Source organism: Salvelinus alpinus, chromosome 15 (genome assembly GCF_045679555.1).
Source record: "Salvelinus alpinus chromosome 15, SLU_Salpinus.1, whole genome shotgun sequence".
Lineage (NCBI taxonomy): Eukaryota > Metazoa > Chordata > Actinopteri > Salmoniformes > Salmonidae > Salvelinus > Salvelinus alpinus.
Window position 1 is genome coordinate 55,620,245 of NC_092100.1, and position 13,126 is coordinate 55,633,370.

At 41.9% G+C, this 13,126-nt stretch overlaps 1 protein-coding gene across 10 annotated transcripts in view; it reads left to right on the forward strand.

Moving 5' to 3' along the window:
- LOC139540376 (CUGBP Elav-like family member 2) overlaps positions 1-13,126 on the forward strand; it is a 75,139-nt gene that overhangs the window by 38,737 nt on the left and 23,276 nt on the right. For all 10 annotated transcript variants that reach the window (XR_011668174.1, XR_011668172.1, XR_011668173.1 and 7 more), the window contains exon 3: positions 6,318-6,400. Coding sequence is in view for 1 of the 10 variants with exons in the window: in XM_071344162.1 (XP_071200263.1) it covers positions 6,318-6,400 (83 nt within the window). In the remaining 9 variants the exon portion in view is untranslated. The remainder of the gene's footprint in view (positions 1-6,317; positions 6,401-13,126) is intronic.

The window sequence follows — 13,126 nt, forward strand, 5'->3', positions numbered from 1 at the left end:
GGCATCCACACTTAAATCGCTGGATGCTACTTATCATTGCACACTTAGGTTTATTACGGGTGCTAGCTACAGAACTCACCACTGTTTTTATATCAACATGTGGGTTGGACTTTGCTGTCCATGAGACGAGAACAACATGCTCTCGTGTTTGTCTATAAAGCACGTCTGAATAATTTACCTTATTTATCATCACTCACCAACATTAGAATTATAATTCCTAAAACCAGGTCTCAAGCATGGATTAGACTTGAGGTCCATGCGATCTCCAGAGAGTTGAGTTAGGATTTCTTATAAGCTTCCGGGTTCGTGTCCTGCTCCTTAATTAAAAGTGGCAGCTCTACCCTTTAGCCCAGTACGGATGTTGCCTGTAAACCATGGCTTCTGGTTGGGGTATGTATGTATAGTCACTGTGGGGACGACGTCATCGATGCACTTATTGATAAAGCCAGTGACTGATGTGGTGTACTCCTCAATGCCATTGGAAGAATCCCGGAACATGTTCCAGTCTGTGCTAGCAAAACAGTCCTGTAGTTTAGCATCTGCTTCATCTGACCACTTTTTTTATTGATCTAGTTACTGGTGCTTCCTGCTTTAATTTTTGCTTGTAAGCAGGAATCAGGAGGATAGAATTATGGTCATATTTGCTAAATGGAGGGCGAGGGAGAGCTTTGTACGCGTCTCTGGTGGTCTACAGTTTTTTTTCTCTGGTTGCACATTTAACATCCTGGAAGAATTTTGGTAAAACTGATTTTAATTTCCCTTCATTAAAGTCCCCGGCCACTAGGAGTGCCGCCTCTGGATGAGCGTTTCCCTGTTTGCTTACGGTGATATACAGCTCATTGAGTGTAGTCTTAGTGCCAGCATCGATCTGTGGTGGTATGTAGACTAGAGGTTGACCGATTATGATTTTTCAACGCCGATACCGATTTTATTGGAGGACCAAAAAAGCCGATACCGATTTAATCGGACGCTTTTTAAAAACATTTTATTATTATTTATTTTTTTACATTTATTTTTATTTGTAATAATGACAAATACAACAATACTGAATTAACACTTTTTTAAAAACTTAATACATCAATAAAATCAATTTAGCCTCAAATAAATAATGAAACATGTTCAATTTGGTTTAAATAATGCAAAAACAAAGTGTTGGAGAAGAAAGTAAAAGCGCAATATGTGCCATGTAAGAAAGCTAACGTTTAAGTTCCTTGCTCAGAACATGAGAACATATGAAAGCTGGTGGTTCCTTTTAACATGAGTCTTCAATATTCCCAGGTAAGAAGTTTTAGGTTGTAGTTATTATAGGAATTATAGGACTATTTAGTATTGCCAGTGTAACAGTTTAGCTTCCATCCCTCTCCTCGCCGCTACCTGGGCTCGAACCAGGAACACATCGACAACAGCAACCCTCGAAGCAGCGTTACCCATGCAGAGCAAGGGGAACAACTACTCCAAGTCTCAGAGCGAGTGACGTTTGAAAAGCTATTAGCGTGCACCCTGCTAACTAGCTAGCCATTTCACATCGGTTACACCAGCCTAATCTCGGGAGTTGATAGGCTTGAAGTCATAAACAGCGCAATGCTTGAAGAACAGCGAAGAGCAGAATGAATGCTTACGAGCCTGCTGGTGCCTACCATCGCTCAGTCAGACTGCTCTATCAAATCATATACTTAATTATAACATAATAACACACAGAAATACGAGCCTTAGGTCATTCATATGGTCGAATCCGGAAACTATCATCTCGAAAACAAAACATTTATTCTTTCAGTGAAATACGGAACCGTTCTGTATTTTATCTAACGGGTGGCATCCATAAGTCTAAATATTCCTGTTACATTGCACAACCTTCAATGTTATGTCATAATTACGTAAAATTCTGGCAAATTAGTTCGCAATGAGCCAGGTGGCCCAAACTGTAGCATATACCCTGACTCTGCGTGCAATGAACGCAAGAGAAGTGACACAATTTCACCTGGTTAATATTGCCTGCTAACCTGGATTTCTTTTAGCTAAATATGCAGGTTTAATATGCAGGTTTATATGCAGGCCCTAATTAATCGGCCATTCCGATTAATCGGTCGACCTCTAATGTAGACAGCTACGAAAAATACAGAAATTCTCTAGGTAGATAGTGTGGTCTACAGCTTGTCATGAGATACTCTACCTCAGGCGAGCAAAACCTTCGAGACTTCCTTAGATATCGTGCGCCAGCTGTTTACAAATATACATAGACCTCCCCTTGTCTTACCAGAGGCTGCTGTTCTATCCTGCCGATACATTGTATAACCCGCCAGCTGTATGTTTATTCATGTCGTCGTTCAGCCACGACTCGGTGAAACAAGATATTTCAGTTTAGTGTCCCGTTGGTAGGATATACGTGCTTTTAGTTTGTACAATTTATTATCCAGCGACTGTACGTTGGCCAATAGTACCGACGGCAACGGCAGATTAGCCACTCGTCGGCGGATCCTCACAAGGCACCCCGATCTCCTCCCGCGATATCCCTGTCATTCGCAGGAGAAAGAGACTGAAAAGATGAGGGCCTGTTCGGCTGTCTGGAGTAAATCCCTCTAGTCCGACTCATTAAAGAGAAATTCTTTGTCCAGTTCAAGGTGAGTAATCGCTGTTCTGATTTCCAGAAGCTAATTTCGGTCATAAGAGACAGTAGCAGCAACATTATGTGCAAAATAAGTAACAAACAATGCGAAAAAATAAAATAAAATAGAAAGGTTGGTTAAGAGCACATAAAACGGCAGCCATCTTCTCCGGCTCTCTGACTGATGTGTAACTACTTTTCTCGCTGTAGCCAGCCAACTCTTCTCTGGTAAAATGCTAGATTAACTTTTAAGCAAAACATAAGGAAATGTAGCCGGCTACATTTTTTTCTATGATAAACATTAGAAAAATGATGGCCATGCATTGTTTTTGCCAAAAAGACCTTGCTTTTTCTTTGTATGCTCATTAACTTGTGTGGCTGCCAGCCAAATAGTGTTGCACTTCTGTTGTCATCTGATGAAAATGAAGCTATTTTCTGCCGAATGTGTTGCCTTAATGTATTTTCTGTGAAGGAAAACTAGTTGCATGTCCCTGATCACTCTATTGACGCAAAAAACACTTGACTTTTAAATATAAAACGTGACCTCTGGCAATACACTGCCAGACTCACCTGCTCCCGCTTTCTCCCGTTGTGCTATTTACAAACAAACACGTTGCTGGCTCAACTGTTCTGGGGAACTACGGTAAGCGTCATAATGTAAAATAATGTGACAGGCGAAATGAAGAACGCAATCTTTATCCCCTAATGTATTGCACAAGTTGACCGCAGGTATTTACTTAAAACGTAACTAACTACCAATATGAAAACGTGTTGAAAAACCATCCTGTGGCTATTTCCAAAAACCCTGGTATACGGTATATACGATATACTGCCGAAGCCTAATACAAAGCACATTGTGTGAGTCGATAAAACACCCCTCAATGCCGTTTCCCCCTCCTCTTCGTGTCATCCATCTTGCTTTTGTTTGAATCCTCCTGATTCTGTTGGAATCAATCCATTTAAATCCCCACTTCAATTTAGGTCTGTTTGTTCTAGCCCCTATCTATTTTGAGAACGGTCAAATTTGTAGCGTTGTTTTTTAATTTTTTTTAGGTCATGATGACGCCAGGGTATCTGACTGCAGGGTATAAATACATGATAACCAGCATGCCTAGCTCTTAGCCCTATGGTTTATTTAGCCTCTATGCAGCAGGGAGGGGAAGCACAGTGAGAGAGCGGAGGGAAGATGGTGAAAGAGCGAGAAAGATTCATGGTTTATTTAGCGTCAGCAGAGTGCTGGGGGGGGTAGCACTGAACAACTGAGAGGGAGAGAGGGCGACACAGAGGGGAAGGGGGGTGCAACTCTGCAGGGGTGGCAAAGTTAGCGTGGCGGGGGTGGCCAGTGACAAAATGTAGCTGTTGTAAAGATAAGGTCCTGCAATTCTACACATTTTGCCATGTATTTTGCCATCTCAGTGACTCAACCATTATAACTAAATCAATGGGAGCCCCATGCCATTTCATTTATGGAATTTTTGATTCTCCCCGTGTCTAGTTTTTAATTTTGGCAATTGTTAGTTCTCAAAGTAGCTAACACAACGTGCCATCGTAACACAGGAGTGATGGTTGCTGATAATGGGCCTCTGTACGCCTATGTAGATATTCCATTAAAAATCAGCCGTTTCCAGCTACAATAATCATTTACCACATTAACAATGTCTACACTGTATTTCTGATTAATTTGATGTTATTTTAATGAACAACATTTTTCCTTTTCTTTCAAAAACAAGGAAATGTCTAAGTGACCCTAATCTTTTGACCAGTAGTGTACACACACTCACTCACAACCGGTCAAAGGTTTTAGAACACTGACTCATTCACGGGTTTTTCTTTATTTTTACTATTTTCTACATTGCAGAATAATAATGGACATCAACTATGAAATGACACATATGGAATAATGTAGTAATCCAAAAAGTGTTAAACAAATCAAAAATATTTTATATTTGAGATTCTTCAAATAGCCATCCTTTCCCTTGACCACTTTGCACACTCCACCGGTCTAATGTCAACTGCTCATGTTTCTTGGCCCAAGCTAGCCTCTTCTTCTTATTGGTGTTCTTTAGTAGTGGTTTCTTTGCAGCAATTAGACCATGAAGGCCTGATTCACGCAGTCTCCTCTGAACAGTTGATGTTGATGTGTCTGTTACTTGAACTCTGTGAAGCATTTATTTGGGCTGCAATTTCTGAGGCTGGTAACTCTAATGAACTTGTTCTCTGCAGCTGAGGTAACTATGGGTCTTCCTTTCCTGTGGCGGTCCTCATTAGAGGCAGTTTCATCATAGCGCTTGATGGTTTTTGCGACTGCACTTGAAGAAACTTTCAAAGTTATTGAAATGTTCCGTGTTGACTGACCTTCATGTCTCGAAGTAATGATGGACTGTTGTTTTTCTTTGCTTATTTGAGCTGTTCTTGCCATAATATGGACATGGTATTTTACCAAATAGGGCTATCTTCTGTATACAACCCCTAACATGTCACAACACAACTTATTGACTCAAACGCATTAAGAAGGAAAGAAATTCCACAAATGAACTTTTAACAAGGAACACCTGTTAATTGAAATGTATTCCAGGTGACTACCTCATGAAGCTGGTTGAGAGAATGGCAAGAGTGTGAAAAGCTGTCAAGGCAAAGGGTGGCTACTTTGAAGAATCTCAAATATAATATATATTTTGATTTGTGTAACAGTTTTTTGGTTACTACATGATTCCATATGTGGTATTTCATAGATTTGATGTCTTCAATATTATTCTAGAATGTAGAAAATAGTAAAAATCAAGAAAAACCCTGGAATGAGTAGGTACTGTATATAAAACATATCTTCATATGCCACCGCTGCTAAATTAATATAGAGGAAACACTGAAGCAGCCTCTTAGAGATGAGAACGGAGCAGCTCGATGCATGTAAGCATATCGCAGCTCCCAGTCGAGACTTGGGAGAGAGGGGGAGCTCCACTCCACAGTAACATTATAACTCGAGCACACGCGCACGGCACAGCCTGAGAGGGAGTTCTACAGTAAGCAGCAGCAATACAACACTATGTAGGTCAGAGACGCTGCAGTACTCTACTTCCCTGTGTGTGTGTGTGTGCTCTCCACTTCTGTTTGTGTTCTCTGCCAGCCCAGAGAAACTGACAGGCTGGAACGCCACTGGCGGTCTGCTGGGACTGAAGGATGAGAGTATTTTTTCCCCTTCTTTTTTTCTCCTCTCTTACCCCTCCCCCATCGCCCTCTCTTGTTCTATTGCTTGCTCTCTCCTCTCCTCCCATTCTTATTGTGTCTGTGGATGTATTGCCTATGTGTGTATATGCACACTTATGTAACGGAGAGCCATTCAATAGTTTTGTCAGTACAGTGGCTGCCTGCCTCTGAGTAGCCTCACTGTAGCCTTTCTCTGCCACACCTCAGTGACCCTGACAGACAGATAGCCTCTTGGTCTCCTGCTCTGCTCTCTGTGGCAGTACTGTACAGTCACGAGTGTCAACTATGACCCTGATCCATCAGCCCATCTCCTTATCTTGCCCATAGCCTACTCTCACTGCACATGCTGTGCGTGTGCTGTATAGGCACCTAGCATGCTGTGCAGTATGTGTACTGTATGTACAACAGTTAAGTGATTCCATTCCTTGTCTTGAAACAGCACTTGTGTTTAATGTTGCGTTACTCTGATTGTTCTGTTATTAAATCCAACCCCCCCCTTCTCTCTCTTCAGGATGCTGTTTTGTAACGTTTTATACCAGAAAAGCCGCCCTGGAGGCCCAGAATGCATTGCACAACATAAAGACCTTAACAGGGGTGAGTAAGCAGGAAGTGTGTGTGTGTGTGTGTGTGTGTGTGTGCCGCCTTTAGCCCCTCATTGCTTCCCTGTATTGCTGCTGTGGACTGCACTTGGATGGATGTAACCTAATGAGCTCAACTATAGCCACAGCCCACACACACCGTATAGGCACTGCCATGCCATTCCTATCCACAAGAACTGACCTGAACCTTGCTCCCTCTTCTGATGAAGTAATAACCACACAGTCGTGTGCACACCAAGACCCAAACACGGAGAGTCAGGTAAAGGGTGCTTTGCATGAGGGGAACCTAGCTAGCCAACTCACTGAAGCGCAACCAGACACACACACACACACACACACACACACACACACACACACACACACACACACACACACACACACACACACACACACACACACACAGCTACCCAGTCATAAAGTGGAACAAATTATTCATTGTGCTTGTCCTCATGAATCATAGATGCAAAACTACATTTAATATTTAAAAAGGAATACAAAAGGAAAGTGTTTGAATAATATTGCTCCTAACAATGGAATCTGCTGAGAGCGATGGAGGGAGTGTGAGAAGGAAAGAGAAATCAGGGCGACAGCTGTACAGAGAAACAGAGGGAGTCTTAATTCTAACCTGATTTATTTGATAGAGATTAAAGCTCAGTCAACTGGAACAAGTGTAATTGCTTGTTAAAGCTTCGTAAATCTGCCTCCCCTGTCCCCTATGTTACTCTATCTGCTTCCAATCAATTAAATCAATACTAAACTACCTCAGTCGTCAATGAAATCAATAACTCCACTCTGCTGACATTTTCAGTTTCCAATAATCAGGAGAATGACTAAGTGTTGAAAAATTTGTACCTGTGTGATAAGCAAAGGGAGACTGTACTAATTCTACCATTCCGGGTTGGGGTGAATTCCGGGTTGGGGTGAGTCCTGAATTGACAAGGAATTGACCCCAGCCCTGAAATGTTCAGTGGCGTGATGATCGAAGTGAGATTAGATAACACATACTGGTACAAACCTAGAGTATAAATAGCACTGTATCTAGTGTCATTAATCAGTTAAACATTTTCAAATCAAGTGCGTGTATTTTGACAGCTGCTCCCTAGCCCTACCACAGCCAGTCATGCTGCTCCTGGCATTGACTGAAGCCCGATGGCTCGTCGGTGGAAAAGCTTGTGTCCCTCTCGGTCGCCAAACCTGGGTTCAAATACTATTTGAACTCATTTCAAATACTCGATCTCTGCTTGGTTGAGTTTGCCCATTGCAATGGAACCAATAGAAAAGTCACACAAGTGCACATCCCAGATCCCGCCTATCTGGCCCTCCAGGCAGGCTAAAGCAAATACGATAAGTGTTTGAATGATTTTTTTAAAGTAGTATTTGAACCCAGGTAGGTCTGTCGCACGGACTCCCTCCTCCTGTGCCTGCCTCTCTTTGGCAATTGACGCCAGTCCCCATACCGAGAGGGCCATCTGTCTATTTCTTTTAGTTCCCTTCTCTCTGAAAAACAACACATTTCATAACTGCCTCTCCTGTTTGTGTTTTTATCATGAGCACTCAAATGAGGGAGTAAGATTTCCCATGTCATCATAACGCATGGTAAACAAACTTGAAGCCAAACTACTTCCATGATGTCTTTATTTCAACTGTCTATGTCTCTTGAAAAATAACACCATTACATACAGCCAGCCTCCCCTGTTTTTGTTTTTATAGAAATGGCAAGAATTGAGTAAAATATCTAGTCTTGACACATGACAAATACATTTAACTTGAAACCTTGCCCTCTGCTCATATCCTAATTCCCCTTTGCTTAAAATCTAGCCACTTCACTCCATATTTTTCTTATTCCCTTTCTGGCTTCTCTGTGCCAATGTGGCAGGTGTAGATGTCTAATCCAAAAAGATTAGCTCTTCAGATCCACTTCTTCCTCGGCGTATTAAGGGATCTAGTGGAAGAGCTAGGGGAAATAAATCGCAGGTGGAAATATGTCATTTGCAGATGGACTGGATTTTCTGCCAACTTCTTGTTGTAGCTCAAGCTGTTGCTCAGATATGGCCCCTCATTTCTGGAACATGTTGGCAATGCTGGACGGTATGGCTAGCATTCCATTCCCAAGTGAAAAATGATAACTTTAAAGACCAGTGGACATTGTTTGTGCCCCAAATGGCACCCTATTCCCTATATAGTGCACTACTTTTGACCAAAGGTAGTGTACTATATAGGGTAGTGTTTCATGGTAATCCGGTACCACGTTAATATCATGGTACCAAAACGTCATGACACCAACATTTTTAGAATACCATAGTACCGTTTCATATGATACTACCAACATTTTTGGCCCTACCGATCTAAAGCACCCGCAGGTGACTTTATAAACATTAAATGTTTAGAAAGTCAGTTGCTTAAGCAACTGCAATTAGTCTCGTGTATGCTATGCGCCGGTCCAATGTCCACTTCACTTTCATGCGCGTATCACGTGTGTCAGCTGTGATCAGACAGCCGCATCCCGCTACCAGCCCTCACTCACCTGCTTCTCTCCGTCCGCTCTTACTGCACATCTATTCCTCCATCACTTTTTAAAATGTAATTTATGTCACGTTCCTGACCTGTTTTCCTTTGTTTTGTATTCATTTTAGTTGGTCAGGGTGTGAGTTGGGTGGGTTGTCTATGTTTGTATTTCTATGTTGGGATTTTGTGTTCGGCCTGGTATGATTCTCAATCAGAGACAGCTGTCAATCGTTGTCCCTGATTGAGAATCATACTAAGGCAGCCTGGGTTTCACTTGTGTTTTGTGGGTGTTTGTTCCTGTGTCAGCGTTTGGGCCACACAGGACTGTTTCGGGTTTGTCACGTTTGTTGTTTTGTTAATTTGTAGTGTTTGTTGGTTTGCCATTAAATCATGAATACTTACCAATCCGCATCTTGGTCCGATCCATGCTCCTCCTCGTCTGAGGAGGAGAACGACATTGACAGCCGTTACAATTTAGCTGTGATGGCGAGTGGGTATAGAGACCCTGATCAGTCTTCTGTTACATTTGCTAAATTGGAGCGGCATGAAGAGCAAGTAAAAGTTGATACATTGTATGTAATTTCATCATTGATAAACCAAGGGCACAGGCCAGTCTGAATATAGGCGTTTGCAAGTTTGTTGTCACGCAGCAGTGCCGGAGAGGAAAACCGCTTCGCGACAGGCATGCTTACATCTTCACAACAAAGACACCGGTTTGTCTCTAGCTCAAACGAGATAAAGAATATGCCTCTTATAACCGGCGCTACCTCTTTTCTTCCTGTGCGATTTCACACACATTTTTGTCATTTCACAAACCGGGCTGTTTTAAACTAATCCCGGCACGCTAATTATTGGTTTGATAACTGAGCAACGTTGTTTGTCATGTTACCTAGCTAGCTAACAACCTGGTAGCTTGACAGTAGGTTTAGGCACATTTGAGTGGCACTGGAAGAAAGGAAAATATCATATGTGCTTCAAAGGTAGGATTTGTATTTTACCTTTTTATTTAACTAGGCAAGTCAGTTAAGAACAAATTCTTATTTACAATGACAGCCTACTGGGGAACAGTGGGTTAACTTCCTTGTTCAGGGGCAGAATGACAAATGTTTACCTTGTCAGCTCGGGGATTCGATCCAGCAACCTTCAGGTTACTGGCCCAACGCTCTAACCACTAGGCTTCCTGCCGCTCTAACCACTAGGCCTAACTATATCAAACATCTATCTCTTTCTGGTCCACACATTCTGTTTGGTGTCTAATGTTTTTAAAGTTGGGAGGTGTGTGTGTGGGTGGACGGGTGTATGTGTGGCAGTGTGTGTGGGTGGGGGAGAGTGAGTGACTGTGTGTGGGTGGGGGAGTGTGAAATTCAATAAGTGTGAATATTAGTGCCTGTTTTTTTTGTGTGTAGCATAGGCGCATAACGTTTAGAAAACGGGAACGAGCGTCCTGGAGATGGGTGAACAGTACGCTATGCCACTGAATTTTTCCCTTCTTGTTATCGCGATACTACTTTGTATCGCGATACTTGGCCTGGTATTGTTTCATTAGTAAAATGTTGGTATCATGAAAACACTAATATAGGTGCCATTTGGGATGCAGCCATTAAGAAGCAGGCCAGAAGAGAGAAGCACTGTTAGATTTGATTAGGATCCCCATTAGCCGATGCCAATGGCGACAGCTAGTCTTACTGGGGTCCAGCACATAACAAAAAAGACATCACAGACAAAATACTTTACAATTCACATACATTAACATGTAGGAGGTGTGGGTGGTGGCTGTGTGTGTGCATCTATCAGTTAGACATAAATGTCAATACATGCACACGAAAAGTAGGTCACATGGGGGAGAGGTGTTGTGCCGTGAGGTGTTGCTTTATTTAAAAAAAATTAAACCAGGTTTGCTGTTCACTTCCACTATATGAGATGGAAGGGAGTTCCATGCAACCATGGCTCTGTATAGTACTGTGTGTTTTCGGGCTGTCCTTGACCCCCAAAAAATCGAGTCCTATGTGTTTTTAATCAAATCAACTATATGCACTGAGCTTGTCTGAGGCTTTAAGCTAACTGTTTGATGAAATAATTAAGTCATACAAATGAGTAGAGGGAGTCCGACCGCAATTGATTTGATTGTGGCCCCTGGCTCAGACAAAATGAATAAATAATTATACAAAAGTCACTTGGTGACTGTTTGACTAGCACCCGTTGTGTGTCTCTCCTCCCTGCTGCGGGGACCATCACACATCAACAATGTGTATAGCGCTGTGGGTGGTTGCTGAAGCTGCAACATAATTACAGCCATTTCTGACTGAAAAGTTCTGTTGCCGAAGAGCCTCCATTTGTTTAGGGAAAACATTCCCCAACCCATCAACCCGTGACACATGTATGGTTCGCATGCAAGGGACCAATAGGGCCTGACCTATAGCATATCATAATCACATCAATAAATTGGTATAACAAACTCTGAACACCGTAACACGTGACAACAAAATGGATGCAGAGAACGTGACAAATCAACTAGAAACGGGGGAATGTTTACTGGTTGCGCAGGAGGTAAAGGGGAAGTCAGATGTGTGCAATAATTTTGACTAGCTGTCGAAAATACTGGAAATACAAGTATAGAGTAAGCGCTGCGTGCATATTCTGTGTGCCAAACACGTGCTGTTAGATTACATTGTTCCAGACGGTCAGAAATATATTGTGAACGACACTAAATCAATTATAAGCGTATCAGAGTGTTAACGGTTTTTTTGTAAAGCTTTTATTACAGCAAAGACTAAAAACGGTCTCGTTGATTCGTGAATGCAATTTCCAAAATGGAACGGTTTATGCAAATTATTCAATGGTCGCTTTATTTTAAAACTAAAATGCTTGATTGCATTTCACATCATGAATGATTTGTATGCTGTGTGATGACATAAACAAATAAGTTATTGATTGATACAGTAGCCTATTTCAATGCGTATATAAGCTACTGTAAGTAAGTTACTGTATTTAGGATGTGCTCTTAGGCCTACAGCCTATACAAGGCTGCTATACTAACCCTATTAATGATTATAATAATAATAACAATGAGATCAAGGAAAAAGGAGGGTCGTTATCGTTATTATAAATATAAATTTTCTGACCATTTGGAACAGTGTAAACACTAAATAAATGATTAATAATACCAGGTAGGCTGGTCTAACGAAAATAAAGTGTTACGCATTTATTATAGCCGAATTTGTGAAATTGTTGCGTGAGGCTCGGTGCTCACGGAATCAGTAGGCTATTAAACACTCCAACAGGCAACAGAAGCAGGATCTGTCTTATTTCTGTAGATATATATGGATGATTTATAAAGCCAGGCACATTTAACAGTTAGGCTATTGATTATAGACGTAATTGAGTTGGTTTCCTCTCGCCTCACTTTTCTTAGACAATTAAGCCAAGGGCTGTTTTCTCGTCTCCTAACTCAGCCGCATTGTTCTCAACACCAATATGCGGGTTAACTTTGCTATTATGCACATAGCAGCATGGTCTAGGAAAAGACACCAATTCAACAGCGCACTGATGCGTTTCAGAACCGTGGACAGCGACCAATATCCAGCGCGGGAGAACGCTCATTTGTTATAAAAAATATATACTTTTTATTTGTTGCAACATTGTTCTTAGATAATGTAACCATATACAATTTCAGTAGCACATGTCTTAGACTGATGAACTGTGCCATCCCCACGGCCTCCACAATGGATCAGTCCACTCAGACGGGCGCCAATCAGACGGGTGTTTTGTACACCATGATTTCTTTTATTTACTGCTCGACTAAAGAAATCTCGGTTGACCAACAGTGTCTCAACCAAACAATCGACCAGTCAACTAAATGGGGTAGGCCCTAGTATATTACCTTGAATTTGTTCTGGGGACTGTGGGGTGGGATGGGGGACTTAAATGGATCCTGAAAGGATGATGACGGGGAGAATCAATAACTGCGATCATATGACTACTGCTCTGGCCCAACCCAAAGAAAGAGGAGAGAATTTGAGCCCAAATACTAGCCAGTGGACATATCCTTTTCTATAGCTCACTATAGTGTGAGGGATAATAGAATCTGAGAGGGGGCGAGCGAATGAGAAAAGATGCTGACAGAGGGGGATGGGGTGGAGGAAGAAGGGTAATAATGAGCAAGAGAGCAATACTTGTCTAAAAATCCATCCTCACCTCCTTTCCTTCATCTGCACTG